At 34.6% G+C, this 15,669-nt stretch overlaps 2 protein-coding genes and 1 long non-coding RNA gene across 3 annotated transcripts; 2 read left to right on the forward strand and 1 right to left on the reverse strand.

Annotated features, from left to right (window-relative positions):
- The first annotated feature begins 570 nt into the window (after positions 1-570).
- Positions 571-4,298, forward strand: LOC116005520 (membrin-11-like). The gene is made up of 4 exons (XM_031245731.1): positions 571-968; positions 2,552-2,672; positions 2,772-2,921; positions 3,557-4,298. The coding sequence occupies exons 1-4, from the start codon at positions 655-657 to the stop codon at positions 3,716-3,718; spliced, it is 747 nt and encodes a 248-aa protein (XP_031101591.1). The 5' UTR covers positions 571-654; the 3' UTR covers positions 3,719-4,298.
- A 3,711-nt stretch (positions 4,299-8,009) lies between these two features.
- LOC116007319 (plant cysteine oxidase 1-like) lies at positions 8,010-10,955 on the forward strand. The gene is made up of 5 exons (XM_031247965.1): positions 8,010-8,397; positions 8,839-8,960; positions 9,486-9,630; positions 9,754-9,984; positions 10,615-10,955. The coding sequence occupies exons 1-5, from the start codon at positions 8,163-8,165 to the stop codon at positions 10,719-10,721; spliced, it is 840 nt and encodes a 279-aa protein (XP_031103825.1). The 5' UTR covers positions 8,010-8,162; the 3' UTR covers positions 10,722-10,955.
- A 3,404-nt stretch (positions 10,956-14,359) lies between these two features.
- On the reverse strand, positions 14,360-15,041 carry LOC116007601. The gene is made up of 2 exons (XR_004095295.1): positions 14,845-15,041; positions 14,360-14,747 (listed from the first exon to the last, which is right to left on the reverse strand). It is a non-coding gene; the product is annotated as an uncharacterized LOC116007601 (long non-coding RNA).
- Between the last annotated feature and the right edge of the window lie 628 nt (positions 15,042-15,669).

A 15,669-nucleotide genomic window follows, 5' to 3' on the forward strand; every position in this document is an offset into this window, starting at 1 on the left:
ATTATTATTATTACCACCACACAATCACCACATGACTACAAGTCTACAACCATCATCACTACCATACAATCACAATCGCCACCACTACCATACTATTGTCATTTTATTATTATTAATTTTATTATTATTATTCTTATCACGCAACAAACACCGCTTATTATTAAAAAAAAAATGTTTTTTAGACATTCAACTAAACATCAAAAAATGAAATTATTTCTCAAAAAACAAATCATTTTTCACAAAAATATCTAATAAGCATTACATATGTGATAGAATAAATTTTATAATATGAATATTAAATATTACTACAATATACATTAAGGTTAATGTGTTTGTTTATAACTTTTTAAAGTTTATGTGTAATTAATTATCTTTGTATATAAAGTTTAAGGACCTATTTGATTATTTTTTGAATTGTAAATAATTCTACATAGGATGGATGGAATAATTAATCAGATTTAAAAAAAAAAAAAACATATTCAATCACAGAATTGGGAGTAATATTAAAAAAGAAGAAAAAACTCTTTACAAAATCCACATAGTTAAGCAAGCTGAAATTGATATACAATTCAGTTGCAGTCATATAATTCATTCAAAAGAACCGGAGAAGTTCGTTGCGGAGAGATCGACGAAACCGCAACCGTCTAACCAACCATGGCGATGCCCGTCGACTTCGGAGATGCTGGCGTCAGAGGTGGGGGCGGGACTCTGTCAGAACTGTTCCAGAGCTCGAGGCGGCTATTGCTGAAGACCAGAGATGGATTGGAGAAGCTGGAGCGCTTCGAGTACTCGTCTTCCTCCGTTGCATTCTCATCGTCGTCGAACGCCGCCTCGTTGGGCCTAGACTCTTCCGATCATCTATTCGATGCCGTTAGGAAGGACATCACTCAGATCCAGTCGCTATGTTCCGAGATGGATCGCCTTTGGCGTTCCATTCCTGCCAAATCTCAACGTGATCTCTGGAAAAGGTTCTTTTCATTGCTTATTCTATTTTAATTTTTCATTTGTCATTTATAAATTGCAGTTCCTTTGCTACTTTGAGATGGAAGTTTTCGCAGACATTTCTAGTATATATCGAATTATTGCATTCGTGTAATTTATTCGTCACAATTGCGTAATCGATATCGCCGCTTTCGTTATTATTTACCAGAATTAGGAAATTTTAGAAAAAGAATATGTATTCATCGAATAGGGATCATGTAATTAGACTTGTAAACTAATGCACGAACCAAATGCTTTATTAGCATTTTGTTGCAAAATTATAGGAAAATATGAAGGTTCAGTAGGTGTTTGGTACTAGAAGATAGTGTAATAATTCCATCAAGCTAGGGGTGTACTATCCAGAGTCAAAATTCTTGATTCCCAATATTATGGGGAGAAAGAAGGTGGAATTTTTTACTCTGCTAACTTTGTTTGCCTAAGGCTCTATTTTGGTATCATATTATAGTTCTCAACTCTGTGTTTGTTTGAAATCTAGTCTTCTCTTCTTCAAGTTTAACGTTGTTCGATTTTTTGTACAAGAACTCTAGACCTGTTAGCAGGCTGCAGCTACTGGTTGTTTTTCTTCAACCCGTTAGATTTTGAAGCAAACCTTGTTTTCTTAAACATAGATGTTGGGCTTGATTTGTCCACCAGTTTAACCATATAAATACTCCTATCAGATTATCCTTAAAGTCCACTTCTATTAGCACATTGCTCCCCAATCAATTCAAACTCTGAAGAGGCTCATAGATGGAGTGGAAGACTAATAACCCAGACTATTCTCTTCCTCAATTTGACATTAGCATCTGGGAAACTGAAATCCCATTTCTTTGACTGGGGTTTTGCTAATCCCCACTGGTGAAGACCCTTGGCCAGGACGCTTTCAGCTTCCATCGCCGAAGGATAATGAAATGTAGCAGGGAGTCCTATAGATGGCTTACACAAATCCTGGCAGAAATTTTTCTAGTCCACTGACTCCAATTGCTGATTTGTGAAAGATTTCGGTTGAAATGGCCAACCAAGCAAGTGTTTAGGTAATCTTGGAATTTATTGGCATCCACTTGTTCAGTCCAAATGTTTTTCCCTCTTCTTGTAGACTTCAGTGTGGGTGGGACCTGGATTGGGGAGATATGCATCCTGCCACCTCTTGGTAGGATGGAGACATGTGAGAGTTTTCTCTCTTTCTCCTTTTTGATATTTTTTTAGCATCTCAATTGAGATATTTAGTTATCTATTAGTTTAGGAATTAAGTGTACACGATTAGGTTGTATTAGTTGATTTTTTGAATAATATTAAAGAATGCTGGGTAGCTTAAAAATCTTAAACTAATTGCTAACGCATCATTTTTTTTTTTGATTGTCTAATCCATTATTTTCATGCTCTTCCATTCTGCATTCTGCTGCATCAGCATTTTGATTTATACTTTTCATTTTGTAAGGAAACATTCAAAGAGATACCCTTATACTTGTTAGGTTGTCTATTCTGGGCTTTCTGAAATTTTCTTCCCTATATTGCAAGTTGAAATCTTGAAACATTTTTCTGAAGCAAAAAATGATTCTTTGTTATGTAGAAAGGTGGAGCAAGTGGCTGAAGAGGCCGACTCCTTGAAAGATAGTTTGGATAAATATTATCTTCGTAATCAGAGACGGATCCAAGAAGCTCGAGAGAGAGCTGAATTACTTGGAAGAGCTGTATGGAATTCTTTTTCTGCTTTTTATGAATCATTGAGATTGATTTTCTTAAATAAAATTCATTGATAGTCAGGGTGATGTATTTGCTTTATATTCTAGAATGGCAATTCATCACATGTTCTTAAGATTTTTGATGAGGAAGCACAAGCAATGCAGTCTGTCCGCAGCTCTTCAAAGATGATGGAAGAAACCTTGGCAACTGGTGCTGCTATTCTTTCTAAATATAGTGAGCAGAGGGACCGGTTAAAGGTATTTACATGTGTCCTGATCTCTCTCTCTCTTTTCCTGTATGTGTGCATCAGTATAGTTGGTTTTTGCATAGTTGTGTGAACCCTCCTGTACTCCTTGTCTGCTGTTATCATGGACCCTATGAAACCTATTTCCATTTATAAATTCATATGCTTGTAGGGAATAAAGTTAGTCTTCCTGACAAGTCGAATGAATTAGTGAAACACTAGAACCCTATGCTTCTTCTTTTTTAATTTGTGATAGCTATGCTAAATAGAAGAATATTTATGAGCTATTTGACTGTTAGCTGGAGCATTCATGTGCACATCTAACTTTCCGATATGCTTCATGGTGTGATATAAATGCATGTTTCTGTATCCTAGCTTCCTCTTATCTTTATCACTTGGTTGCTCCCACATTATTTCTTCTTAATTCTTGTAAATTGTGAAATACGAAATCTGTCAAAATGGGAGCCATGTAATGCTTTGCTGAGGGTTTCTCTTTAAATTATCCATTTTTGGTCTGGATAAAGCTCAAAGTGCAGTATGACCTTCTGAGTTCCGATAACAAATATTTGAGTCATCGATTTGATGTGTCATGGTGCTGCGGTCGCCAGTTTCAAAACAATAACCTTTTTTGCGTTTTTACATTCTCAGCGAGCTCAAAGGAAAGCTCTGGATGTTCTCAACACGCTGGGGCTATCTAATTCCTTATTAAGACTGATTGAGAGGAGAAACCGCACTGACAAGTGGATCAAGTATGCTGGCATGGTTGTAACAATCATCATCCTTGTTGTCATATGGAGGTGGACGCGATGAACCGGGCTTAGCAATCCGTTGAATCTTTCAGCCCCGGATTCACAGTATTGTAAACTGAAGGCAGACATATACAAATAGACATAGGAAAATTCATATGTGATCCAGCCCTTTTAAACTTGCCTAAATTATTGCTTTTATTAGCGTCAACAATTTTGGGATTGCTTTCATCATGTCCTTGTAAAATGTATGAAAATGGAACCACCAGGAAAAAAAAAACAAAAAAAAAAAGGTCACCGCCTCGCCGGCGACTGGACTTACTGTTGGAAGACGGCAGCCGGAATCCGGTGATTCCGGCTGCCAATCGGTGATCGCCTACTGGCGTTTTATATATTATGCAGTGGTGGTGGGAGATGGACTCTCATTGTCAACCATAAATATTATCTTCCAGCTAGGTAAGATGTGGCTTCTGCACCTACTCCCAGAAATGTTGACTGAACATTTTTGGTGTGTCAAATGTCAATTCCCTCAAGTGGCGAAGCTAGTGGGCTAGTGGCACCATATTCATATGATCATATCCATATTGTGCACTTAATGACTCGTCTGCCCCATATAATTTGTGAAATAGTATAAAGTTTATACATATCGATTATGAAGATTTGTCCATCTTATTAATTCAACAAAATCATACTGATTATGAAGTTTTGGGGAAAAAAATTGACACTCCCTGTCATGTTGTCGGTCTTTAAACACAATTTTCTGTAGACTCCCAAATACTACTGCTTGTGCATGAATGTATTGGACGTGTCAGCTGTTTCAATAAGAGATAAAATCATAAAATGCCAGAGTAAAATGTTTGAAATAATTTACTTTAATGTTTACTCTAATCTCCATATGTCTTATTTGATATTTTTGTAATAACTATATCTAAAATAATTTACTTTAATGTTTACTCTGATCTCCATATGTCTTATTTGATATTTTTGTAATAATTATATCTAATTATAATATTAAACCGAAGATATTACAATCGAATATACTCCGTAATTGTTATGAAACAGAATTTTAAAATGTTTACTATATATAAAAAAAATGAAAAATTATAAAAAAATTTGACTCATAATTTATTAACTAAATAAATCGCATAAAATGATCCTATTCTGAATTCACATTTAAATTGTTCACACAACCATGGAAATAACGTTGGCGACAATTGGGTCCAACTATACCATACATACTTTAATGCATACACGAAATTCAAAGTAAAACCTGCGTGCACCCCTTTTCTTTACATTTAAATTACTTCAACTAGCTCGCTGAATGAGTTGAAACTGTCAGTAGTCTGTGAGACTGTGGAAGTGATTTTTTTTTTTTTTTTTCCTTTCAGTTTTGCCGTTAAAACCGTTTATCAAATCCACGACGTTTCCAGATACTCATACAAGGAGTACCAAACAGCTTTCCCAATAATTACAATTCCTTTTTTTTTTTTTTTGGAATTTTAATCTTCGAGGTTGCTCTGGCAATGCTGCATTGTACTGCGTGACTGACAGATCAAACTTCTCTTTATTCACTGAAATCACGGAATAAAAAAAAATGCTACTGTATCTCTGTTTTTCTTTTTTTAAACTTTTATTTTAATAATGGGATTAAAGAAAAGGTAAGTAACATAATTGGTTGCAAATTTGGCTAATATGTCCACCACATTGTTAAAGTCTTTGTTTATATGCAAGATTCTAACATTCCATTCTTTGTTCATTTAAGACTTGCATGTCTTCGTGATGTCACCGTTTGGGTGGCTCAGATTGAGTTTAACACTTTCTTATTGTCATTGATCCAGTTAACAACATCTTTTGAATAACATTGAATCTGATCCATAGTTTTCTTACACCTTTTCCCTTGCCCATTTCATTACTGTGTGAATCGCCTGGCATTTCCCTTTCGTAATATGGTTTATTTTTCTCTCGCATGACTCCACCGCACCTTGTTATTTCATGGTCGGTAGGTAGTGAAAGAAATTTTTGTGTTCACAATCTCTTAGTCTCTTACCTTTATCCAAAATAAACCATGCCAGTGATGCCACAATTGCATCCAGATTCATGATCCTATCATAACTATAATATTTTAAATTTAAATATATAATTTGACTAAATCTTTATCAAACATTTAAATTAAAATTAGGCATATAACATATCAAATTAATTTAATTAATTAATGTAGACGTTGAAATAATATGCAATTCAATTATTAATCAATTTAATTCCGTCAAAATTTCCATGTCTATCATACTTACAATATTATTTTTAGGTGGATTGATATATAAGCATACAAAATGGGGTGAATTAAATTTCAACCCATGCCAGCCGCTATTCATCCACGTATAGAGGCTAAAACAATGGACGCTTTACAAGACGTGGGGTCCACAGAATTCCTGTCAAAGGAAAAACAAAAAACTGTTGGTTTCATTTAACTGCCTGTTTCCTCTTTCTTGGGGGCCGTACGCCGCTTGTTAACTCAATCATCGAATACAAAATAATATTTCCTTTGCTGTCGTGGCGGATAATGTACACATTTAGGCTCTGTTTGACAAAACTTATTTAGGAGCTTATAGCTTATTTTAAGCTACTAATAAGCTATAAGTTCTGTTTGGTAATGTTCTCAAAATAAGCTAGTAGCTTAAAATAAGAGTTTATTTGAAACGCTACTTGGGGTAGCTTTTCAAAATAAGCTAAAGCTAGTAGCTTTTTAACTTTTTTCCATCTTTATCCTTATTATTTTAAATAAATGACATCCTTTACCCCTCCCAATTAAAACCCTTTTGACATTTTCTTTTCATTATGTTTGGTTGTAATTTCAGTTTGATATTTATGTTTGAACATTAATTTTTGTATGAACTAATCTTATGAATTATAAATATTTTTTTTTACTTTATATATTTTCAAATATATGTTCTTACTTTATATTTTATTTAAATATATTGATTTCATTATTTTATATTTTATTATGTAAACAAACCTATTTAAATTTAAAATTATTTAAATTGTATGAAGATGTCCTTTTTAGTCTTTTTACATTTATCAGTTTATCAAAAAGCTAATTTTACCAAACACTTTTAGCATAACAGCTAGCTTAACAGCTCTTCAGATTTCAGCTTCGAGCTTATAACTTTTCAGTTTTCAGCTACTTTTCAGCTTTCAGCTACCTTTTCAGCTAGGTTTGCGAAACATAGCCTTAGTAAGGTTTGTAAATTAAAATATTCGTTCAAAAAAAAACACTTTTCAAAATTATATTTTAAAAACACTTTATTATCTATTTTATGTTATATGTGTAGTTAGATTAATAAGACTTGAAAGTTTAGTATTTGTGTATAAAATTTATATATTTAGAGACTATATGCCAAAAATTGTATGGTCTAGTGACACCTGATTAACACTCCTACATGGAGAGGAGTAAGTATTTTGCAGTTCTCTTGTGTTTCCAATAGATATTAAGAATTAATATAGAGTGATACTAGATTGGATGCAACCTCAAGTAATCGTTGGCTTAGCAATTATAACATCTACACCCTCAATCTTAGATGCAACTTCTCTAACATCGTCAATAAGAAAACCAAAAGCAGAAATAAAAGGTTGGCTTAGCAATTATAACATCTGAAGTTTGTCTTTTTGTAGAAGTTGTCTATTGACCTTCTTGATTTAAATCGAATTTACCCATGTTTGGTCCTTTGTCCATCATGATTAAGGTGGACTTTCTCAAAATATATATTTAGATAGTGGTTACCGATTTTAATTTCTTGTACATCAAAGAGTGACACTAGATTTGTTAAAAAAAAAAAAGTGACACAAGAGTATAGTAAGATATTACAAGTTTGATTGTTATTGATAAATACAGATTAGATTGCTAATGTAACTGCGAGGTTTTCATAGTGCAACTCTACGAACAAAGAGTGGTCAGATACTTGATACCCTATCGGAGAAAGGAAAATAATATTCGTACTCTATTCTTTAGTCTCAATTTTTTACACCCTACACAAAATTTTGATGTATACACTTGTATTGAGACTCATTATTAGTGCCCGTCACATCGGGGAGTAACATTTATGAGTTCATGTAGTAGAATCCGGGGGGAGAATTTTTTTATTATTATTATTTTGACTTTTTTCTTTTTTTATTGGAGTATGCGTGGGTGCGGTAAAACGCCGCAAAGGAACACAGATATTTTACTGTCAAACACTTTTTACCTAAAAAAAATCCCGTCTGTCTGTGGCTTCCATGCTATGGCCCCTGGTTTTGGATTTCATTGGTTTTCTCTTTTCTCCCTTTCATGTCTACAAATATGCGTAATGCCTAGTTTTCCATTCCCATTACACTTTTTTTCTCTCTCACACGCATCTCTGTTCTATAAATCCTTTCACCATCAATCTCTGTGCTACAATCGCAGACAGCTGCACAACCAGGAGACAGTACACTGCTGCTAATTCTGTTGTTGTTTTGTTGAGGGATCGGAATATATGACGACGGGGCTAGTAGAGCCGCCGGAGAGGGACGGCGGCGCCGTTCCGAGCATTCGCGTCGGCGCCAAGAAGGGCCGGAACGTGGCTGCGATGGGGACGGCGAAAAAGAAGCCTCGTTTGCACAATGCTGTTGGGTTGCAGAGGCTGTTCATGCTTTGCCGCCAGGTGTTTGATGGAGTGCCTGGCTCGGTCCCTTCTTCCCGTGACGTGCAGAGGCTCTGCGATATTCTAGGTTAATGAACAAACTATATATATATGCATTCATATCTGGAATCCAATCTTTGATGCTTTTCCTTGAGTAGAAAAAGTACTATTACAAGAAGGGAGCAATTTCAAGTTGGTCAGGTTGTCAGCTTGATAATCACAATGTTTCTAGTTCACTTTCAGTGGGAGCAGTTTATTAATTTGTTAGTTACGAACAATTTAGGCTAATTTACCTTATTGTGGTTCTAGGGTAGTGCCTGTGGATTTTCCACATAATCCAAAAGTACTATTACAAGATATGCCTTCTGTTTTATATGAAAATTGGGCAGAGTGAATGTGCTAGGTTATACTGTATATAATTGATTGTCAATGTATATAATTTGTTCTGTGGAACAGCATGCATTACGGTAGAAATGATCATTGCTTGATAAGCAATTAGTTTTCTGACTGGATTGTGATTCTTCTGTAGATGGTATGACACCAGAAGATGTTGGACTAAGTAGCAATCTGCAGTTCTTTCAGCCTAAAACTAAGGTTGAAGGTAATCCAAGGGTCACATTCACAACCATCTACAACTGCGATAACTTCTCGGTAAGAGGATCCATCTTCAGCTGTTTCAGATACTTTCTGATTATGCATACAGAACTGTAAAAGCAGCTTACAGTTTATGTACCATATATATGCTTCTAGTGTTAGGCCTTCAAGTTCTTGTCTGGCATGGGTGAATAGATGTGTTCTATCATGGGTTTCAGTATATCAGAAATGGTTGATAGTAATTAGACTGGAAATATACTTTAAAATGGGCAACCTGGTCAGACTGTTGACTTGATAATCAATAGGTTACAAGTTTGACTCCCAGCAAGAGCTGCCTATTGCCTTCTTAGTTTGAACCAATCAGCTATGGGAAACTAGGCTTGGTTTACCTCTTTGTGGTCCTTTGCCGGCTAGGATTACAAGGCGAGGTTTACCCCGTGCGCACCTTATTTTCTTGTGGTCTTTTACTGGCTAGGGTCACAAGCCGGAGTTTAATCAATATACACTGGTAGTGGCTGCGGGTTTCTCTTGCCATCCAAAAAAGAATCAGCCTGATATTCCTTGTCTGCTTGCATTTTGCAGCTTTGCTTGTTCTTTCTTCCTGCAAATGCCGTCATACCTCTACACAATCACCCAGGAATGACAGTATTCAGCAAGCTTCTACTAGGGAGCCTGCACATTAAAGCATATGATTGGCTTGACCGCGACTCAGAGTTGTCTTCAAGAGGTAACTCTCCCTCACTTCAGATTTGTCCATTGTCCTTCTGCATTGCATTAAACTCGTGCACCTTGCACACAGCAGCAATGGCGGATTCAGTAACCGAGCAAAATTTTCTTGGATTTTTTGTAGCTGATGCAGTTAAAGAAGGCATTGGAAGGAGATTGGCAAGATTGAAAGCTGACAAAATATTCACAGCACCATGCAGCACTTCTGTTTTGTACCCAACATTTGGAGGCAATATTCATGAATTTAAAGCTATAACACCATGTGCAGTGCTTGATGTGCTTGGCCCTCCCTATACCATGGATGATGGACGTGACTGCTCATATTACAGAGACATTCCCTTCAATCCTTCATCAAGTATGTAAATCTTTGATTTTTATCATTACTCCATATTATTATTATTATTTTAAGATCATACTAGATAAGCCCTTCTAGGCTTGCTAAATGGATTAGAAGTACATAAACTTGCTGAATAATCAAATTCCTTGAAGAACTAAGGTTGTTTAATGCTATTCACTGATAATGTTTCGAGGAAAAAAAGCAGTGCACAGCAGAACAGAAACATAGTCACAAACATGAAAGGAAATTCTTCAAATTGGTGTTTCAGAACAACCATGTAGTTTAGAAGCCTGAACTTTCTTACATAGTTTTTTTCGCCCGATGCCATGCTTTCAACCTCTCATAGACATTCCCCTTTTATCCTTGAGGCAATGGTATCCCTTTTACCAGAAACATAGGCTCTCTTTTTCACTTTTTTCCCAGACCTTCACTGGATATATAGCTGCAAAGGTTTCATAGTCTCAAGAGAACCAGACACAGTTGTTCATGTTAAACTTGAGAAAACTCACCACCAAAGCTGTAAATGATGTAAAATTTGACACTCCAAACAATGTTTTGTTAATACTCTTTTATGTTATGTAATCTGGTTTCAGCTTTCAAGTTTGAATCAGTTGTAATTGACTGTTTACATTACTGGAAAAATTGCAGAAGCAGAAGAAGATGGTGAACTTTATGGATGGTTGGAAGAGATTGAAATGCCCAAGGATGGAGAGATGGATGTTATCCAATACTTAGGTCCACAGGTTGTAGAATAGTTCCTAAGCTAATCCCAGGTGCTCCTAATATTCTCTTTTTTTTTTTTTTGCCTATTTTCTTTTGGGAGCTGCCATTTTTTATTCTTTTTGTCCCCATTTAGCTCATTAGATGTCATCTTCTCCAAGTACATGTAAGATGTAACTATATATGTAACATGTATATATACCAGAATAGAGTTTGAAGATATATGTGAGTAGCCTAGTGACAAGTGAGAATCCCTCTTTCAGTTTTCACAGTCTATGCTTTTATGGGTTCATGATAACTTCAAATGGGAGCACTAAACACCAATAATCTTTGAAAAATTCACTTATTCTCTTATTTTGTAATACATTGAATTCCACTAATTTAAAGCCAAGTTGTTATTAAACTCTATTGGAGAAAAGTTCTTCAAAATTTATTGTTCTATTTAAGATGTTGCTAAAAAAAGTGATTAACTTAGCAATTTATTGTTCTATTTAAGATGTTACTTGAGAACAATGGTTATTTATTCCATTTAGGATGTTGCTCAATAAAAATGATTAACTCAATTGTGTGATGGGTTGAAATGAATGAAATGATTCATTTTCTTTCCATTTTGGGATAGAAATATTAGAGAAATGAAAAAGATTATATAGTCTTGCATTTTCCAATCATTTCTGATGGGGAATGTACTCCGATCTTAATACAAGTATGCCCATACATGTTCGGTACCTAGGCAGATTGATGAGAGGAATTCTCCCTGAACACAAACCGACCTCAAGGCCAACAACCCGACTTGGTAGAAAGGCCGACCAGGGATCTATTCTGTAGCGGTACTTGCTTCATTGTTGACTCGACTTGACTATCTTAAGTCGGGAAGAATTGACTGACCCCCTTCACTTGAGGCCTTTACTCCTTACTTCCTTAATCCAAGCCTGTCGCAACGGAAGCGAGGGTGTCAGAAACCTAGCTACACGTGGAGATATATTCGTGAGAACCCCGCCATTTTCTTGTGCATGGGCTCCACATGTCGTGAATGCTGAGATACCGGCATGTGTTCCATCCAACCATTGCATCACGCTCGGGATCCTCTAATTTACTGTCACCTTATCTCGGGTTCAAAGGCTTAAAGCAACAAGCAGATCAACTAACTAAGGATTCACCTACAAGCCGACCTTTTGTACTTATTTGTGGATAAAGTTGTATTTACCACATTAATTTGTGGAAGAGGACTAATTATAAGTATCAAAGCATTAGTAATAAAAGATGATGGGATGGCATGTCATGACATCAAAATTATTTCCCTAGCTAATTAATAAATAGACGACACACATAGCAACGCTAATATTAACGAAACCAACAGCTCTTTTTTAATGGCATGTTTGATAGAGAGAAATTACAATTCAATTCCAAGAAGTGAAAAATTTTTAAAGTTTGTTTGGGAGAAATTGCAATTTTATGCAATTTGAGGAATTGTAAATGAAAGTTTGGAGTGTGAGGAGTGAGGACCAATTGCCCTCCCTAATAATGCTACATCTTTCTCTACAGAGTTAGCCTTTTATTTCCCCCAAAATTTCACTTATCCACACTAATTGGCCCAATAATTCTTTTTCCCAATGGTTTTAGAAGCCTAACAAACCAAATTTGCATTGGGCTTGTATTACACTTTCCACACACAAATAATTGTTAAAATCTCTCTCACACACAAGACTGTACTATGTATAATATTTTTTAATTAAAATATAATATTTTTAATAAATTTATAAAAATATATTATATGTCTTACACTATACGGTCTTACACAATATATATATAATGAATCAAGAAATGAGGGGCCCCACCTGACTAGGTATTTAACCTAAGCATTCTTCTAGGTCAAAACATGTCTACACAATTTTATTTTTTTTTGAATACTATTCTATCTGGAAGAGCCTCATTTAGCTTCAAGTTACTTGAAATAATGTAATTATATTTATTTATTATTTCTCTTAATTTATGGAGCAACCAATGTGAATGTTTTTTTTTAAAGCAATGTAAATGTTTTCTTAATCACATCTTTGAAAGAAAACATCATACTTCATGCTAATTTAGTAAAAAAATTAAAAAAGAAATCCTGTTTGAAAATGAAACTATTGTTATGAAACAAAAGAAATAGGTGGATGTCCAAGCTATGATTTGAACCTTGGACCTCTTGCTTAAAGATCAAAACTCAATCCACTTTGCTGCTGCTGCCTTTGATGATTGAAAAGAGAACATTTAATATCTAAATGTTTCCTGCAAGTCTTGAGCAACAGAATAATCAGCAAAACAACAAAATTAGGTGAAGCCAACAGGGATCGAATACGGGATTTCCGGACAAAGCTTATCCTTTTTTAGGCTTCAGCTTATCCATCTAGACTGGCACAATTATGTGCTTATTACTGTATTTTTAATATTTGTTAATAAATTTCCGGGCACTATAAATACCCCATATCTCTTTGTAAATTCAATCCCAGAATCATCAATGAATGCTTCTTCCTCCTTCTCCATTTCAGTGTTCTTCATCTTTAGTTTCAGATTCTCAATTTCTTATTAATATCACAATTATAATTAATATTTCATAACAACTATAACATTATCCTCCTATTTAGTTGATAAGTGATGGATATGGAGCACCAAACTCTTAACTTGATTGTTTATATATAGTCCATATCGCTGATTGAACATGAAATTGTAGGTAGCGAGTCTCTACCAAATATTTATAACTAAATATTTATTGAAATGTAAAACTCACTTTGTGACTCATGCAATCATTATACTATGGACCATGGTCCACTTTTTAAGGTGGACTATTCATCATATAATAAATGTACATTTTTAATACACTAAAGACTATTTTTTGAATGTACATTATTTGTGTACTAAAAGTTCATTATTTAGTATGCTATCGAATAATGACATTCAATACAGAAATAATGTACATTCAATATATTAAAGAGGAAAATTTATTTATGGTTCATATTGCAATGAGGACCATGGTGCACAATATAATTTGCAATAACTCATAGGCAACTTAGGTTGCTCATAATTAACTGACTTAAACTAATAAGGCTTATAGGAAGCTTTCACAATGAATTGAATTTGAAGCATTGCATTTACTTACTAACTTAAGTTTGATTGCCCCAATTATTATTATTATTTTTTAATTTGATCTCACTAAAAGAAAATAAATATAATATGTATTCTAGTTATTACTCTATTAAACATAACATGATAGGTTAGTTATTTGTTCAAAATTGTTGAGTCAAGTGACTCGTACGTTATTTTGACAATTGGACTAATTAGTTTTGAAAAATACTCATATATGAGGTGTATCTTTTTTGAGTGGCGAGAGAAATCGTCAATTATTATGGTTGTACATTAAGTAAATTTACTAGGAACACAAATTATATTCTGTGGACCAAGGTCCACCTTGTATGGTGAACCTTAGTTAAGGCGAAAGCGATAATATTTGATTTTTAGAGCACCTGTTAGATGATTTTACCAAAAACGGAGTAGGAGGTGAAGCGTGTTCTTTAATGAAAGTGTTCTGGGTCATATACTAATATAATGTCTTAAATGATTACCTCGGAGTAACAAAACATATAAGTGTTTTTACCAATTCAATTTGTTGTCAAGAATTAAGCTCCAGCCAATATAGAAGAATACCTGCATGAATTTCTTGTTCACCTGCTAATAAGTGTACAATATAATGAAAATTTTGGGACAAATTAAAGCCAGGATACACAAAAGTGATGATGTAAATACAAAAGGCATTCAATTGAGCCATATTACAACATAAACTTCACCATAGCAACAATTACAACTATAAAGAATACACACTTTCTTTTCAGCATTTTCTTCTCCTTCACTTCATCTTCAATTAAATCCCGAACATCGTGTATCTCTCTTATCATTTCAAATCTCATCGTTGTAATCAACTTCTTCATTTCCTCCATTATCGAAGCAGATGTCGCGTCGTTTTCAGTTTCTTCTCGTGTAGGTGAAACGTGTTCTTTCCAAACAAAAAAACCACACCCACGACCCTCCTAGACCGTTTTGGAACACAATTATATTATTACTACTAATAATATATTCAGAAAATTACAAAAATTTAAAGAATATATATATAGAATCAAATCGCACCTTCCATCTTTGACACCCGTAAAATTTTCTCCCTGAATCTCGAGTTGAACAAAGCGGGGCTTTCAACCCACAATTACAGTACAAAGATGGTTCGTATTCCAAGTTGTTCCGCACATGTGATGAAGCTGATGAAGAAGACATAGAACCCGATGATGAAGAAGATAGCTGCATGAAGAAGACAAAGAAGATACCTTGGCTTTAAATGTCAACAATGTAAAGAATGTGACTAATTACCAAGTTAGGAATATATTTAACTTCCATGTCAGCGCCTTTGAAGGGCTATTTGGGTCCATGTCAGCGCCTTTGAACAGTTCTTATATCGTGGACCGCGGTCGCAAAACGACGTCGTTTTAGTAAGTGGGAGACGGAGCCCCGTAATTGACACTACAGTTCATTCCAAAAGATACTGCCTTACATTTGTTTTGATATTATCGAATGAAACTGTAGTTATATCGAAAAGTAACTGTAGTTGTCTTGAAAAGAAAGTGCAGTGTATATGAAAAGATACTGAATAACAGTTTCACATTTGTGTTTGATATTATCGAATGAAACTGTAGTTATATCAAAATATAACTGTAGTTGTGTTGAAATGTAACTGCAGTGTATATGAACAGATACTGAATAACAGTTTCACTTTTGTGTTTTTATATTATCGAATGAAACTGTAGTTATATCAAAATGTAACTGTAGTTGTGTTGAAATGTAACTGCAGTGTATATGAACAGATACTGAATAACAGTTTCACTTTTGTGTTTTTATATTATCGAATGAAACTGTAGTTATATCAAAAAGTAACTGCAGTTGTGTTGAAATGTAACTGCAGTA

The sequence above is a fragment of the Ipomoea triloba genome, chromosome 15 (genome assembly GCF_003576645.1).
Source record: "Ipomoea triloba cultivar NCNSP0323 chromosome 15, ASM357664v1".
Taxonomy (NCBI): Eukaryota; Viridiplantae; Streptophyta; class Magnoliopsida; order Solanales; family Convolvulaceae; genus Ipomoea; species Ipomoea triloba.